The sequence below is a fragment of the Myzus persicae genome, unplaced genomic scaffold, assembly GCF_001856785.1.
Source record: "Myzus persicae strain clone G006 unplaced genomic scaffold, MPER_G0061.0, whole genome shotgun sequence".
Lineage (NCBI taxonomy): Eukaryota > Metazoa > Arthropoda > Insecta > Hemiptera > Aphididae > Myzus > Myzus persicae.
In genome coordinates, this window is record NW_019103993.1 from 88862 (window position 1) to 101659 (window position 12798).

General features: G+C 38.2%; 1 protein-coding gene across 1 annotated transcript; it reads right to left on the minus strand.

Moving 5' to 3' along the window:
- Nucleotides 1-6778: 6778 nt before the first annotated feature.
- LOC111037363 lies at nt 6779-11922 on the minus strand. The gene is made up of 3 exons (XM_022319895.1): nt 11621-11922; nt 7731-7965; nt 6779-7170 (listed from the first exon to the last, which is right to left on the minus strand). Exons 1-3 carry the CDS (start codon nt 11829-11831, stop codon nt 7029-7031), a joined length of 588 nt encoding a protein of 195 aa, XP_022175587.1. The 5' UTR covers nt 11832-11922; the 3' UTR covers nt 6779-7028.
- Nucleotides 11923-12798: the final 876 nt, after the last annotated feature.

Here is a 12798-nt window from a genome sequence, read left to right on the forward strand (position 1 = left end):
AAAAAGCCTTTAGGTACTGACTGATGGAAAAATTAAATTTCAATATTATATATTTATATGTATGAATTTTTTTGCAAAATTGTTACCTACCCACTTACCAGTGCCTTATAGTGTCCAGCTTAGTTTTGAAATTCGCAAAGTAAAATAGTAATATATACAGTAAAATATGTATTGAAATGGCAAACGACAGGTCTCGCCAGCATCTTCATAAGAAAGAAAAAAAATTACTTTTATATATTATTGGAAATACTGCATCGACACACTGTTTGTTTTTACATTGATGTAATTTTATAATAAAACGATCAGTTGGTAAGTATAACAATATAATTACTGTAAAGCAGATAATATCAACAATAATCGTAAGTGCTCTGCAGTACACGGGCCGACTAAAAAATGTTCGTAAAACACGCCTCCAATAATTATGTTGAGTCGAGTTGGTCATGGTATAACAATTAATCCCTCAGTGTCAGCGGGGTCTTGTGCTGCGATTTATTAAAATTTGAATGGATAATAATATAGTATGTAAACGTGGTCTATTTGGCCCTCTGTTTAAAAAGACTCGATATTAAGATTAATCGGGGCGTTTCGTGTGCGATGTAGGTACAGTGGAAAGTATAGCTTAGACGAGTTTTAAATTCGTCACTATATCATATTGGTCTAAAATAGGGTTTGCGGTACGATATAATAATATTGTTCACATCGCAGTGGCGAAGATAACGCACGCCGCTGCCCTCCCGTCCACCTCACATTACTATTATATCATATTGTTATTATAATATTATTATCGTCTAGTAGTACCTTTTCTTAATCGCATAATTATTATTTATGCGTTTATCGGCGATTGCACTTTTGCGGTTTCCGGTTTCCGTCACAGAACACGACGAGACCGGCCGAAATAATCGTCGATAAGCCGCGTATAAAAGGCCGCACGACCGTCGACCAGCCGCCATTCTTTTACCTGATCTGTAGCAAGACCCACCCGGGCAGACTTGCGCATTTCAGGTAGAAGCCTCCACGCCCAAAACCTATCGGACGGTATTTATATCGGACAATAGTGCAATAGTCCGTTTATCCGGCATTGCTCTGGTCGATATCTCTGTCGCAGTTCAAGGGGGCAGTAGTCGGGTATTCTGGCATTGCACCGATGACTGTCATACCGTTCGGTAGGTTTCACCTCCCCGTCGTGCGCAATTTTACTACCGTACCCCCTATCACAGTGAAACACAGTGTCATTTTTTTTTTTTGTGATAAAAATGAATAATTCGCCGGTGAGACGTATGTATGACTCTTTGTTTCTTCTTTTTGCTTAGCTCATTACATTCATTAATACGATAATTCCAATCCGCTACAATTATATTTTTTAGTATTATGTGTGTACACGATATAAATTATAATAATGCATAATATAATGATATTATACACGACCGCCGCCGTACGATATTGTATAGTATTGTTTCGCACAACCATAGTAATATTTCATTTAACAATTACACTGAGCGCAAACAAAATTATAAACGTTTATCGTCTAACTTGCTCCAACATATATGATAATAATACGAATTGGAACTTGCGCACTCGTGCGATGTTCATGCTATGATCGTATCTACAAGTTATTTTATTCCGTGTGTAAACGAGTCAAAAATGATACTATGCGGTCGTTAGTTTAAAAACTCATTTGTTTCAATAATAATATGTACCAGCTCATGTTTATCGCATATGTTTCGATATCATATAGTACGTCAAAGTCTGATGTATATTAAACTGCGACTGCGACTGATTGAGTTGTTCTGGCACGATCGTCTGCGGGTCCTTAGTCCCGAGTGGTCGTTATATTTTTTGTAAGTCCACTGTAATGGGGCCCCGTATACACCCCCTTACCTACTCGAGTCGGCAGTCTCTTTCAACTTAAGTTTATTATATACTACGGTAGAGGCAAGAGATATTTTACTTCGCGAGTCCTGTTCAGATTTTTCTCAACCACCCGCCCGTCACACCGCTTACCCAACAAATTTAAAAGTTGAAGTTTGAAAACCGCCCTACATACTGGGCTTCTCATTTACATTCCACTCGTCCGTCTTACACTCTCATAGTCGATACCATCACGTTCCAACTCCGCGTTTTTTTTCTGCAGCGCCATCATCGTAATCTGCAGTTATTTTGTCAGTCCAAACGGTTGTAAGAGTTTTTTTCGAAGAGACTTCGCGTGCTACTCCTGTACATCGTCCAAACGAAAAAATATGGATGGCTAATACCGTCATATAAGTGGCACGTGTAGTGCAGGCACCTATATATGCATTAATATTCGGAGGGGTGGTAGAGAGGAAAAGAAGGAGAACGTCGTAACGTAGACGCGATTGCGTCAGAAGCCCCCCGGGGGGGTTAGAAACGCGCTAAAGCTAATTGCTATATTCGAAATATCGTCGGAAGATCCATAGGCACTCACATGTACTGTCGCAGCGCGTTCGTCAACCGAAATTAACTGTCAAGAGGTTATATTATTATTACTATTATTATACGTTCGTGTGCGTCCCCACCAGCGAGTGCGCGCGTGTGTGTGTGTGCTCATTGTCAAACGAGCGGGTAAACGCATTAATCATCGGTCGACGGAGGAGAGAAAATTATCCACCGGCGGTGGTTTTGGGGTTGTGCGGTGGTGGAGTTGGTCTCTGGCGGCGGCGGCGGATTGTACGCGGTGTATTTTTTGGACAGACAAAGACTTAATTAATTTCCCCCGCTCTCGCCCACCCGTCCTACTTCGTCCCCGCTGCACGTCTTACGTCGGTGTGCGAGCAAGTTTGTACTTGCTGCACCGCTTCCGGTTTCCCGGTTTACCTATGCACACAACCACAGACACCGCGATTAATCATTCGCGCGAATATAACAGCTTTCCTCTTGCAGCCGTTCCGCATAACGTTTCCTATCTCCGCGCCGCGGTGACAATATTCCTTAATGGGATTTGCCGAGTCCCCCGCTGGCGACGCGAAAAGGTCATGCGAATTATAATATAAATATATATATTATATAATTAGAAGAAACGGGTCCTGCGGCGGCGTTGCGGTTCGCTTTTTGATTTTAAAATAATGTGCAGTGCACCCATAAGGGTACGACAACGATATCGGTTAATGAGGAAATAGCCTCGAGAAATCGTTTTCAGAACTAAAAATCGATTAATAATTATTTGACTAATCGTTGACGCTATACACCAGCGGCGTTGTCCCGGGATAAATGAAACCGAGAAGGGCAATCCACCTGAGGCGAACGAGAAGACGCCGGATTTCAATGCAAAGTGCACTATTTTTTTTTGGTGCCCTCGAACAGTATTATACATTCCAAGTATATGATTCGTCTCGCTGTGCAAAAGACATACTTCAAAGGTGAAACTTTTATTTTGCGTTTTTAGCATTCCAGATCATTTTGTTAATTTCTAGAGCGTATATTAATTCATAATACTTACCAGTTTTTAGTGTAAATTGTAATATGTTGCTTTATTTTTTTTATCTATTAGGTTTTAAGGATTTTTCATCCTTATCTAATGTGAATCGTCGTATACTATAACAAATTTATTTCTTATATGAAAACAATGAAGTCTTCATCTATATTTTTGGCAGTAATAGGATGAGGTGTTTTTATTAAAAAAATTGACAACGAATATTGGTCAGTTTGAGAGAACTCGCGACATCATTCAATTCCAGTGTACTGTTTATTTATCGAGCCCGAAGCCCTAAGTTTGGTATTTAGTTTTTTTCATTATTGTTAGTTTAGTTGAGATAAAGTGCTAAAAATTAAAAAGTTCGTTTTTCTAGTTGCAGCACACTGTTGATTCTTTAAAAAAAAAAAACCGTTAAGGTAATTCAATTGAGTGCTTTATCGCGTTGAAAACGCATTTTTTTGATTGTTCTTAGAGCATTTACCCTAACCTCATCTTTGATAGTATATCCATTAAATAATATCGTCTGAGTGTATTATTTTGAGAAATTATTGTATTTCCAAGCGCTCGCATAATGATCGGAAATGTGTCAATATTAATCTTTCTACTCATCATATCGTACACGAAACAATGTTGTACCGTTTCATTTTTATTATAACAATATAGTGAACAGTTTTACCGGTCGGCAATAATTCATGAATCTTGAGGATCCTGCATCTCGCGGTCGCCGAGTGATGTCTAACATTATACCGGCACCGTTCATAATGCGTCCAGTCGAGAGGTCGGCTCAGAACTGTCTGGTTATAACCGTGTGATATATATAGGTATATATACCTAAATAACTTGATAACCTAAATACAAGCTCGTCATAACGTATGTACGATTATTATTTATAATGCTCGCTCGTACGACGTTTTTTAGGGCTGTTACGGTTATTATTATTTGTTTTCTCGGAGTTCTTTTTTCACCGTTAATCGTTTGTAACTTAAGTACTCGTATTATTTTGATATTCATAATTGATTTATTCCGACAATCGGCGTCTTTGATCTTGTAATGTATACAGTACAAGTAATAATAATAAAACGTCTGATTCGTATTGTTTCTGTGTGTTATAAATCTCGCGGCCGTCGACACTCTGACGCGCGCCAGCGCCGGACATATTGTAAAAAAACAATAATGATATTTCCGATACAGTGTGTACAACACTGGGGACGATGACGATGATCGACGATAATAATATGATATTATATTATGAGGATTTTTTTTTATTTCATTTTTTTTTTCATCGAGTCCGTTTCGGTAAACCGCGGCGTAAATCACGCACTTGTGAGCGGCGCACGTGCGGCGTCGGTATTTTTTATAATTTATAAGACAGATCGCGGCGATCATCGTCGCGTACGACTATTGTGCGGCAAGCGATAAATCGCGGTGCCATCGTCGGCGGTAGTTATACACACACACAGAGGTACGTGCTATATCGTAATATCGTGTAGTCAGTCAGTGCAGCTCGGAATACGAAAAATAAGAGAGAGACGGGTGTGGTGGTGGGGTGGGGGGGGGGAGAGGGGGACGCTTGAAAAAAAATAACCGTCCGTTGAGATTATTGAACTCGGCCCAACTCGTGCGAGGTGCAAAGCCCCAACCGTAAATGACCAAATAAATATTATTTTACAATATATTGTACGAGTATTATATTATTATAGGGGTATGCCAATATCGATTGCCAGGAAAACTGCAGTGACTATTTACAACCTTTGAATACATCGCAGGAGTGCAGGACCTACGTGAAGCTAACACTGCAAAGTTAGCACAACAATCTAAAACCGTTCCAACAAACTCTTCTCATCGGACTCGTCTTGGACGCTGTCGGAAAGTTGTTGGAATTTGTTGGACACTGCATAAAAAGTTATTCAATTTCAGAGTTCGTAGTGCCAACTGCATGCCCAGCACTGTACATATTCGACAAAACACCGTTTAACTCTTCCAACAATCTTTGCATATATAAAATCCAAACACCACTCAGTCACTGATCGCTGTAACTCAAAAACTACGCAACGTACGAACTCGAAATTCGGAATAGAGGTTCTTCTCATATTTTCAAGAAAGTGTTCTCCAAAAATGTTGCGTTTTAGTGGAGTATTTAACAATTATAATCATCCAACGCCAATACTGTTGTGCGGCACGGCGGCCCGCGGTTTTCTAGTTACTTTTAACTTATCCTTTTTGTCCGTCGTTTAGTTAAGAATTGTTCCGAGAAGTTATGGGGATGTATTGTAAATATGAAAAAAACAAAGCCACTCACGGGCGAAGCCGGTTAATTCAACTAGTACTCTTATAACATTGTTGGACAATTGTTGGAATCTGTTAAAATCTATTTTAAAAGTTATTCAATTACAAAACTTGTAGTGCCATCTTCGCAGCCAGCACTACAAATTAAAGCAAAACTCTAAATAGCAGGTCTTACATTTACAATGGTGTGTGCGTGTTTTTATATTTTTGCGTGCGAAGACCCTTTTTCTAATAGAATAATAATACACTGCAAAATCACAAAACCTCAAACCTCGGCTGGTTTCGAGGGCCTTCGATTTGTCAAGGGTAACGCCGGAGGGATCGCTAGTAACTTACATATCCCGTACAATATTTTAAACTTTCCATAGGTAACGGGAACTGTACTTTATGGCGAAACATAAGTTGGCACCTGTAGATTCCGTTATAGGAAGGGAATATTGTGGGTAAATGCAAGTTTACTTGAACTGTAAACGGCCTAGAAAACGTTAGCGTTATCTCAATATAGTCACACATTCAACGACACAACCGATCGGTCGGCTTATATCTTACTTTTATTTTATATAAAACTGTTCATTTGAAGTAGTAAGCATGTATGAAAAAAATTAACAGGTCAATTATTTTTCGAGTTTTTATACCTCTGACGTCGTCGTTGCGTTGAGTTAATATCATTTTATTAATTATAGTTATTAGGTACCTATTTCGAATATGGAAAAGGTTTCGACATTTTTGTCATCCTTTTATTTTGTTTGTAGTTACAATTCTTCTTCTTCGTTAGTTGGATTTCGGACGTCGTGGCCGTATATGTAAGTGTATGGTTACAACGGTTAAGGTTTCTTTTGTTTCGAGCCTTTTGGAGCAAAGCCCGAAAAGTACATACAAGTACAATAATTATCTTATACTTGTAAACGCCAAACATCTTGGTATTATGATGTCAGTACACATTTAATTTATATATATATATATATATGTAAATATTTTATTAATTCTATCTACATAATTCTATAAAACATTTTGATTATTTACACATTAGGACAATGGTGATAATACGATATTATAATATAATAATATTACATTTCAGATTTGGTTGTAAAAAAATTAAGATAACATTTAAAACGAAAGCGACGACGACATTACACGAAAAAAAAATAATAATAACAATGATACGACGACAGCGTGGTGTACTTCGCCTTAGAATATTATAAACTATTATAATTATTGTTATTATTATTTGTAATTACAAATTATTTTGTTCAATAAATATAGTTCTTGAAATATATAACACAATATTATTATATCATGTGTATGTGCAGCGTCAGTGGTATATGTGTTTGACGTCACATCGTTTGATTTTCCTTACGATCCTCGAACAGAATTCTGGTGAACCCAGCACGTCGCCCAGGAAAACGCTCAGCATGTAGTACTTCTTTTTGGCCTGTCCGGTTTCCATATACCCACTGCGACAAAAATAATAAAAGGACGAGACGTATCTTAAAAATATTATCTAGGTACATTCTCGATGAAAATTAGTGACTAGTTAAATTGAAAATTCTACAGGTAAACAACATGCATTACAAGCTCAGTATATAATATTATAATACAATAAATCTAAAAAAAATACTGTTTAAATGCACTTAGAAATCCATTTGATTCGCTAAAATGTGGTTAAGCATAATATTTAAAAGTCAGTTATAAAATCATAATTATATAATTTAGTAGTTTTTCTTCTTTTTCTGGAAAAACCCATATTTTTATAATTATATTTAGCAGGCTCTTTGAACCCCAATATGGAAAGCACACTCTTTGTGAAATATATTAGGCCGTATTGCTGTATATATATGTATATATAGCTTATCCGCCTATATGTAAACAATAGTCTAACGAGAATTAATTTTTTTTACGACCGTAAAATCATTTAATTAATCATTTAATTCATGCGGGTGTTTGATCGGTTTTTTATTATAGAGAGAAGCGAACAATTGAAATTATGACGTGTCTAATAATCAACATCACTCACCTGATGATCTTTTCCCAGTCCATTCGGTCCACTCTGGCCTTACCACTGTGCCGATCCTTTTTGGTGAGCGCGGCCGCCTCAGCGTATGCGGAGCACACCTTCTCGTAAACGCACGCATCCGGACCCATTTCCTTCAGTATCATCTCCTGGGCCTTGAGCACGTCCAAGGACGACAAGGTCGTTGAGGAGGACGTCGCAGCCTGCAAGTCCCTCTTGGCCTTTCTTCTATAGGTGCCTGCGATCATGTTTAACAAAGTACTTATGACAACGGTACAGTTTAAGTGGACAAATTGGCATAATAACGAATATAAATAAATGTACAGAAGTAGGTACCTACTACTCATAGCCAATATAGATCCCGACAATGTAGTCATCGATCCTTAAAGGTAACGGATCCTGGGGTGTTTCATTTGAATTATTGAAATTTTAAACTTCGATTCGAATATTCGTAATGAAATCGTTATAGACTTATAGTACATTTAATTATAATGGCGTATGCTTTTGTGTTTTTTTATTATTGATATTATTATGCTACATATTTTCACTAATAGATTACTCGTCACACGGTGGTAGGTGGGTGAGCCGGAGAGTGAAGAATAAGAAACGTTCCTCTTTCTCACGACAATAACGAGCAGCAACACTGTTTAAACCGTTTCCATCGTATACAAATCAGATAAGGTGAATTTTGTATTTAAAGTAAGATATAATATTAACCACGGTTTTTGAAAAGCCACTGGAAATTTGAATATAGTAATAATTCGGTTATGAACAGTGCAAGCATATTCACCTCATTTTATCCTTTAATAGGTATCAGATATTATAACGCATATTTATTCATATTCTGATTTTTGAACTTTTAAGTAAGGATTCCAAGTTTTTCTACTTAAGGACTTTGATTTATTTTATTATATTAATAAAAAACAATAATTCACTCTAATATTGAAATATACGTCAAGACCAGATTGGTTTTGCTGAACACATAGTTGGTATAGGTATGTTGCACACTTGCGCAAATACACTTAAACATATACAGAAAAAGAGATATTTTCTGAGAACCACATGTTACATTTTGAAATAGAGAAGTTTTAATGGACACCACCACAGGACACTTTACTTAAATGTCATAAATAAATCTTAAGTGATTAAATAAATTATAATATGGTATTTATAGTTAAGAAATTCTACAAATTTAAACCCTAGTAAATTCATTATTAAATTTGCCGGTGAGCATTCTCGCGGCGAATAATCCATTTACGTACAGAATACAGATTGTATTGGTTTTACATTTCAATAGTATTTACAACCATATAGTTCAACTTAATTTTATGAAAATTATAGAACTCGGGTTTATTGGAATGAAAAAAACGAAAACGAAAACTTTATCATATTATAATATTATTAGTTCAGTTTAACATTGACCTGTGCCTATAGATAACTTGACTATGAACGAAACTCACTGCTGTATCATGTACTATATTACAACAATAGGTGCACCTATAATATTGGGCTCACCCAGAGACGCCATGTCGTTTTTTACTTTTAAACGATTTTTTTGCCACTTCTTCGTTTACGATTTTAGTTTTTTACGCAACGTCATTGTCGCTTGTACACTGTGGACACACACGTGCGTCACGTCAAATAACGACCGCGTTGTAGTAATAAATGTAAGCACGATACGAAACCGTTTGCGTAACCTTTCGACGACGCGACGACGACGTACAGCGTATTATTATTATTTATTTTTTATTATTTTAATAGTAGGCGATCTGAGCACTCGGTCCACTAGCGATGTGACTCGTCTTCACACACACACACATGCAAAAAAAGGTTTAAGCTCGTGCGTATCATAATTGAGTTCATATACACAACACACACACTATTATTATACTGATCGATCTATATGATTACACTGCTTGGATTATGAATTCAAGTTTGGGTTCTTTAGCGTATAATATTGTTTTACTTAGATCCCACTAACAAGTTTTAAACAAATTTGGACATCCAATTGTCAAAATTCGATTTTAAAAATGTTATGTATATCTATATTTACAGTTAATTCAACGAGCAATTATATGAGTCATGTATTTGCCTTATAATAAATCAATAGAAAAGTTGTTCGTGGGATCTATAGTTGAGAACTCAAAATCAGTTATCAATTCGAAACATCATGAATTTTTCGATTTCAACATCAAATGTTGGAAAATGTAAAAAAGAATAAAGTCTAACGTGACGCCACTTGCTCATCACATAATACAATATGGATGGACGTTATTGTCCCCATCATACAGGTGGCAATTGTCTAAAATCACTAAAAATCATTGTGCGACAGTTGACTTAGATTTAATCTCATATATAATATACTATTGAATATCGTGTATTTAGAGAAAAAATCCGTTTTTCATTAGAATTGTGTGCGCGGTCGTCACGTCGCGTTTGGTTGAACCGTCGCTGTTTTGTACCGTACCTACACAAGCATAGTATTATGTAGAATTTATTTTCGTTCTCGGGTCTTATGGATTCGTTTGGTATTTAACATGTCATCGAATGCATTCCATACCCAAGATTCGCGAAATGTTTAATTTACTCGCGTATGTGTTAAAATACGCAATACACACCTGTAATAGGTGTACGACCTGCAATGCGCGTCTTATTGTCTATACATTACTATACATATCATATACTATGACCATTGTCGTTTAAACTCTATACATTAACTGTATACGATTAGCGCATACTTGTGTAGTGTGTATTTTGTATACAACTATATTATGTACAACAAAAATTACAACTATCCATACAAAACCATTACCGATTATGTAATTTACTCGCCTATTGGATTAGGTCATCGCCGATAGAGTACGGTTTGCTAGTGATCTGGCCAAAATAAATACTCGGAAACGAAACGAAACTAACCCAACTGTCGTCGGGTTGAGTATTGTAATAATATATTAATATATCGCTGCATTATGACTGCGAGAGTGATAACGTAATGCCATGGCTCAATTTTGGTAGGGCCGAGAGAGCTGTAGCTTTAATTGAAATTGCAGGAAAATCTAAAAATCATTAAAAAATCGTTCTGTAATCATAGTTCGTACTACTTAAACGTGTATTAAAAATATAATTTTTAGACCCAGTTTCGTGTATACGCGTCCAAAATGTAAAATGTAAAACCTATACGCACTGCTCATCGCCCATACCAGTTACTATCATGATGGATCCTAGTTGAGCATTTGCCCCAAGTAAAATCTTGGTGACACTACTGGCTACAATGATGACACGAAATCGTCCGCAAAAGATATTATTAGAAAATTGTTATTTGAAGAACAAAAGTTTCCGGGCGGACATCACCGCGTGCTGCCAAAAAATACGTTGCAATAAAGATTCATCAGATTGGCTAATTATGATGTAATATATAGGTAGCTATGTTACATATTATTATTATTATAATCGTCTTCCTGCACTATCGACTAACGCATATTATTATTATGAACTGCGATGTTACGTGATGCGCGCGAGGTACAAGTGGTCGTCTTTCCGCGTTACGACTTCATCAACAGCCTGCCCATATAGTGTTATACACGTCCTAGTGTAATAATATCGTCACACGTAATACAATATTAATACATTATTATATACATTGTATAACCGCGCGAAATACCAGTTTGCCATGCCGCCTAGGTCACGCGTGAAAGTGCGCTGGCGGCGGATAGAAAATTGGCGGGCGGAAGGCGTCAAAATTTTTCCCGAAATTCGAGAGTCGCACGTGCGCGGCGGGTTTGACCACGATGCCGTCGAAAAAGCGCAAAAAACGTGTGACAAAAAACGTTGCCAAAAATTGTCTACGACCTCCCGGCGGAGGTGTGTGCGGGATGTAGAGTAGTAGTACTCACTCGGGTTCAGGGCGTACGCGAGTTTCTTGACGAAGTTGGACATCTTGACGGCGACGATGATGACGGGGAAACCGATGAGCTGGACGGGCAACTCGAACGGGCTCTCCTGGGCCCGGACCTCGGCCCCGTTCAAGTCCAGGACGCCGAGCACGAGGAGGGTTTGGACGGCCAGCAGACCGGCGACGGCGGCGGACGGCACGAGCTGTTTCATGGCGGAGATTCACGGAGCACTAAAGCCTGTGTAAAAACAACGAATAACCCGTGGGAGACCGCGACGGTGTGTGGCGAGAGTGAAAGTGAACGCGATTGGCGGCTTCGGACGAAAAACGAAAGTGCCCGTTATTACCGCGTTGTATATACAGGTGCCTACCTGTTACATTGCACTGGCGCGTACCAGTCGTATACCGCGGTAGTGGTCGTCGCCGTCGTCGTCGTCGTCGTCGTCGTCGTCTGTGTCTCGCGTGTTGCGCAACGGCGCGAACCTTGAAAAAAAAAAACCGGACAGCGGCCGCGGCGGCGCCGGAAGTGGAATAGTCCGGGCGTGTATAATATATATGTGTGTGTGTGTGTGTGTGTGTGTAATAATTACTGCAGTAATACATTGCGGCGCACGTGACGAACTCCACACAACGTGTTACGAGTCTTCCACGTAAGACCGCTGCGAGTCGTCCGGAAGTCCGTAGATTGTAAGTCGTACGCGGTGCCTGTGGTCTCACGAAATTCGTCCGGCGATTCGGCCTGGCAATTTCTTACACACATCATTATTGTCGTTCGCGAGCAGTGATCGGAACGACAAATTTCTGACCGACTTCAACTTACTGTTGTGCGACGTAGAGCGTGATTCACCGCGCTCGTCCACATTATTTTTTTTGATAACGATTTTACACTAATATTATCGGACCTTTAAACTTAAAACAAACCTAGCCAGGTAAAAGAGCCGTTATTTCGAATATTTTGAATTACCGCGTCACTTCTGGAAGAGTGCAGTGTCTTCTCGTGGCGATACCAACTTATTTTTTCCAAATGAGATGAATTTTCGTCGACAATTATGATATATTGAAATTTAAATGAAAACCTGTGGCTTTTGAGTTTTATTTTTAATTTAGTTAATGGGTCCACGGTAATGGATGTGGCTATGGCGTCTTAAAATGTTGGCGATTAATATTGAACTATTGACG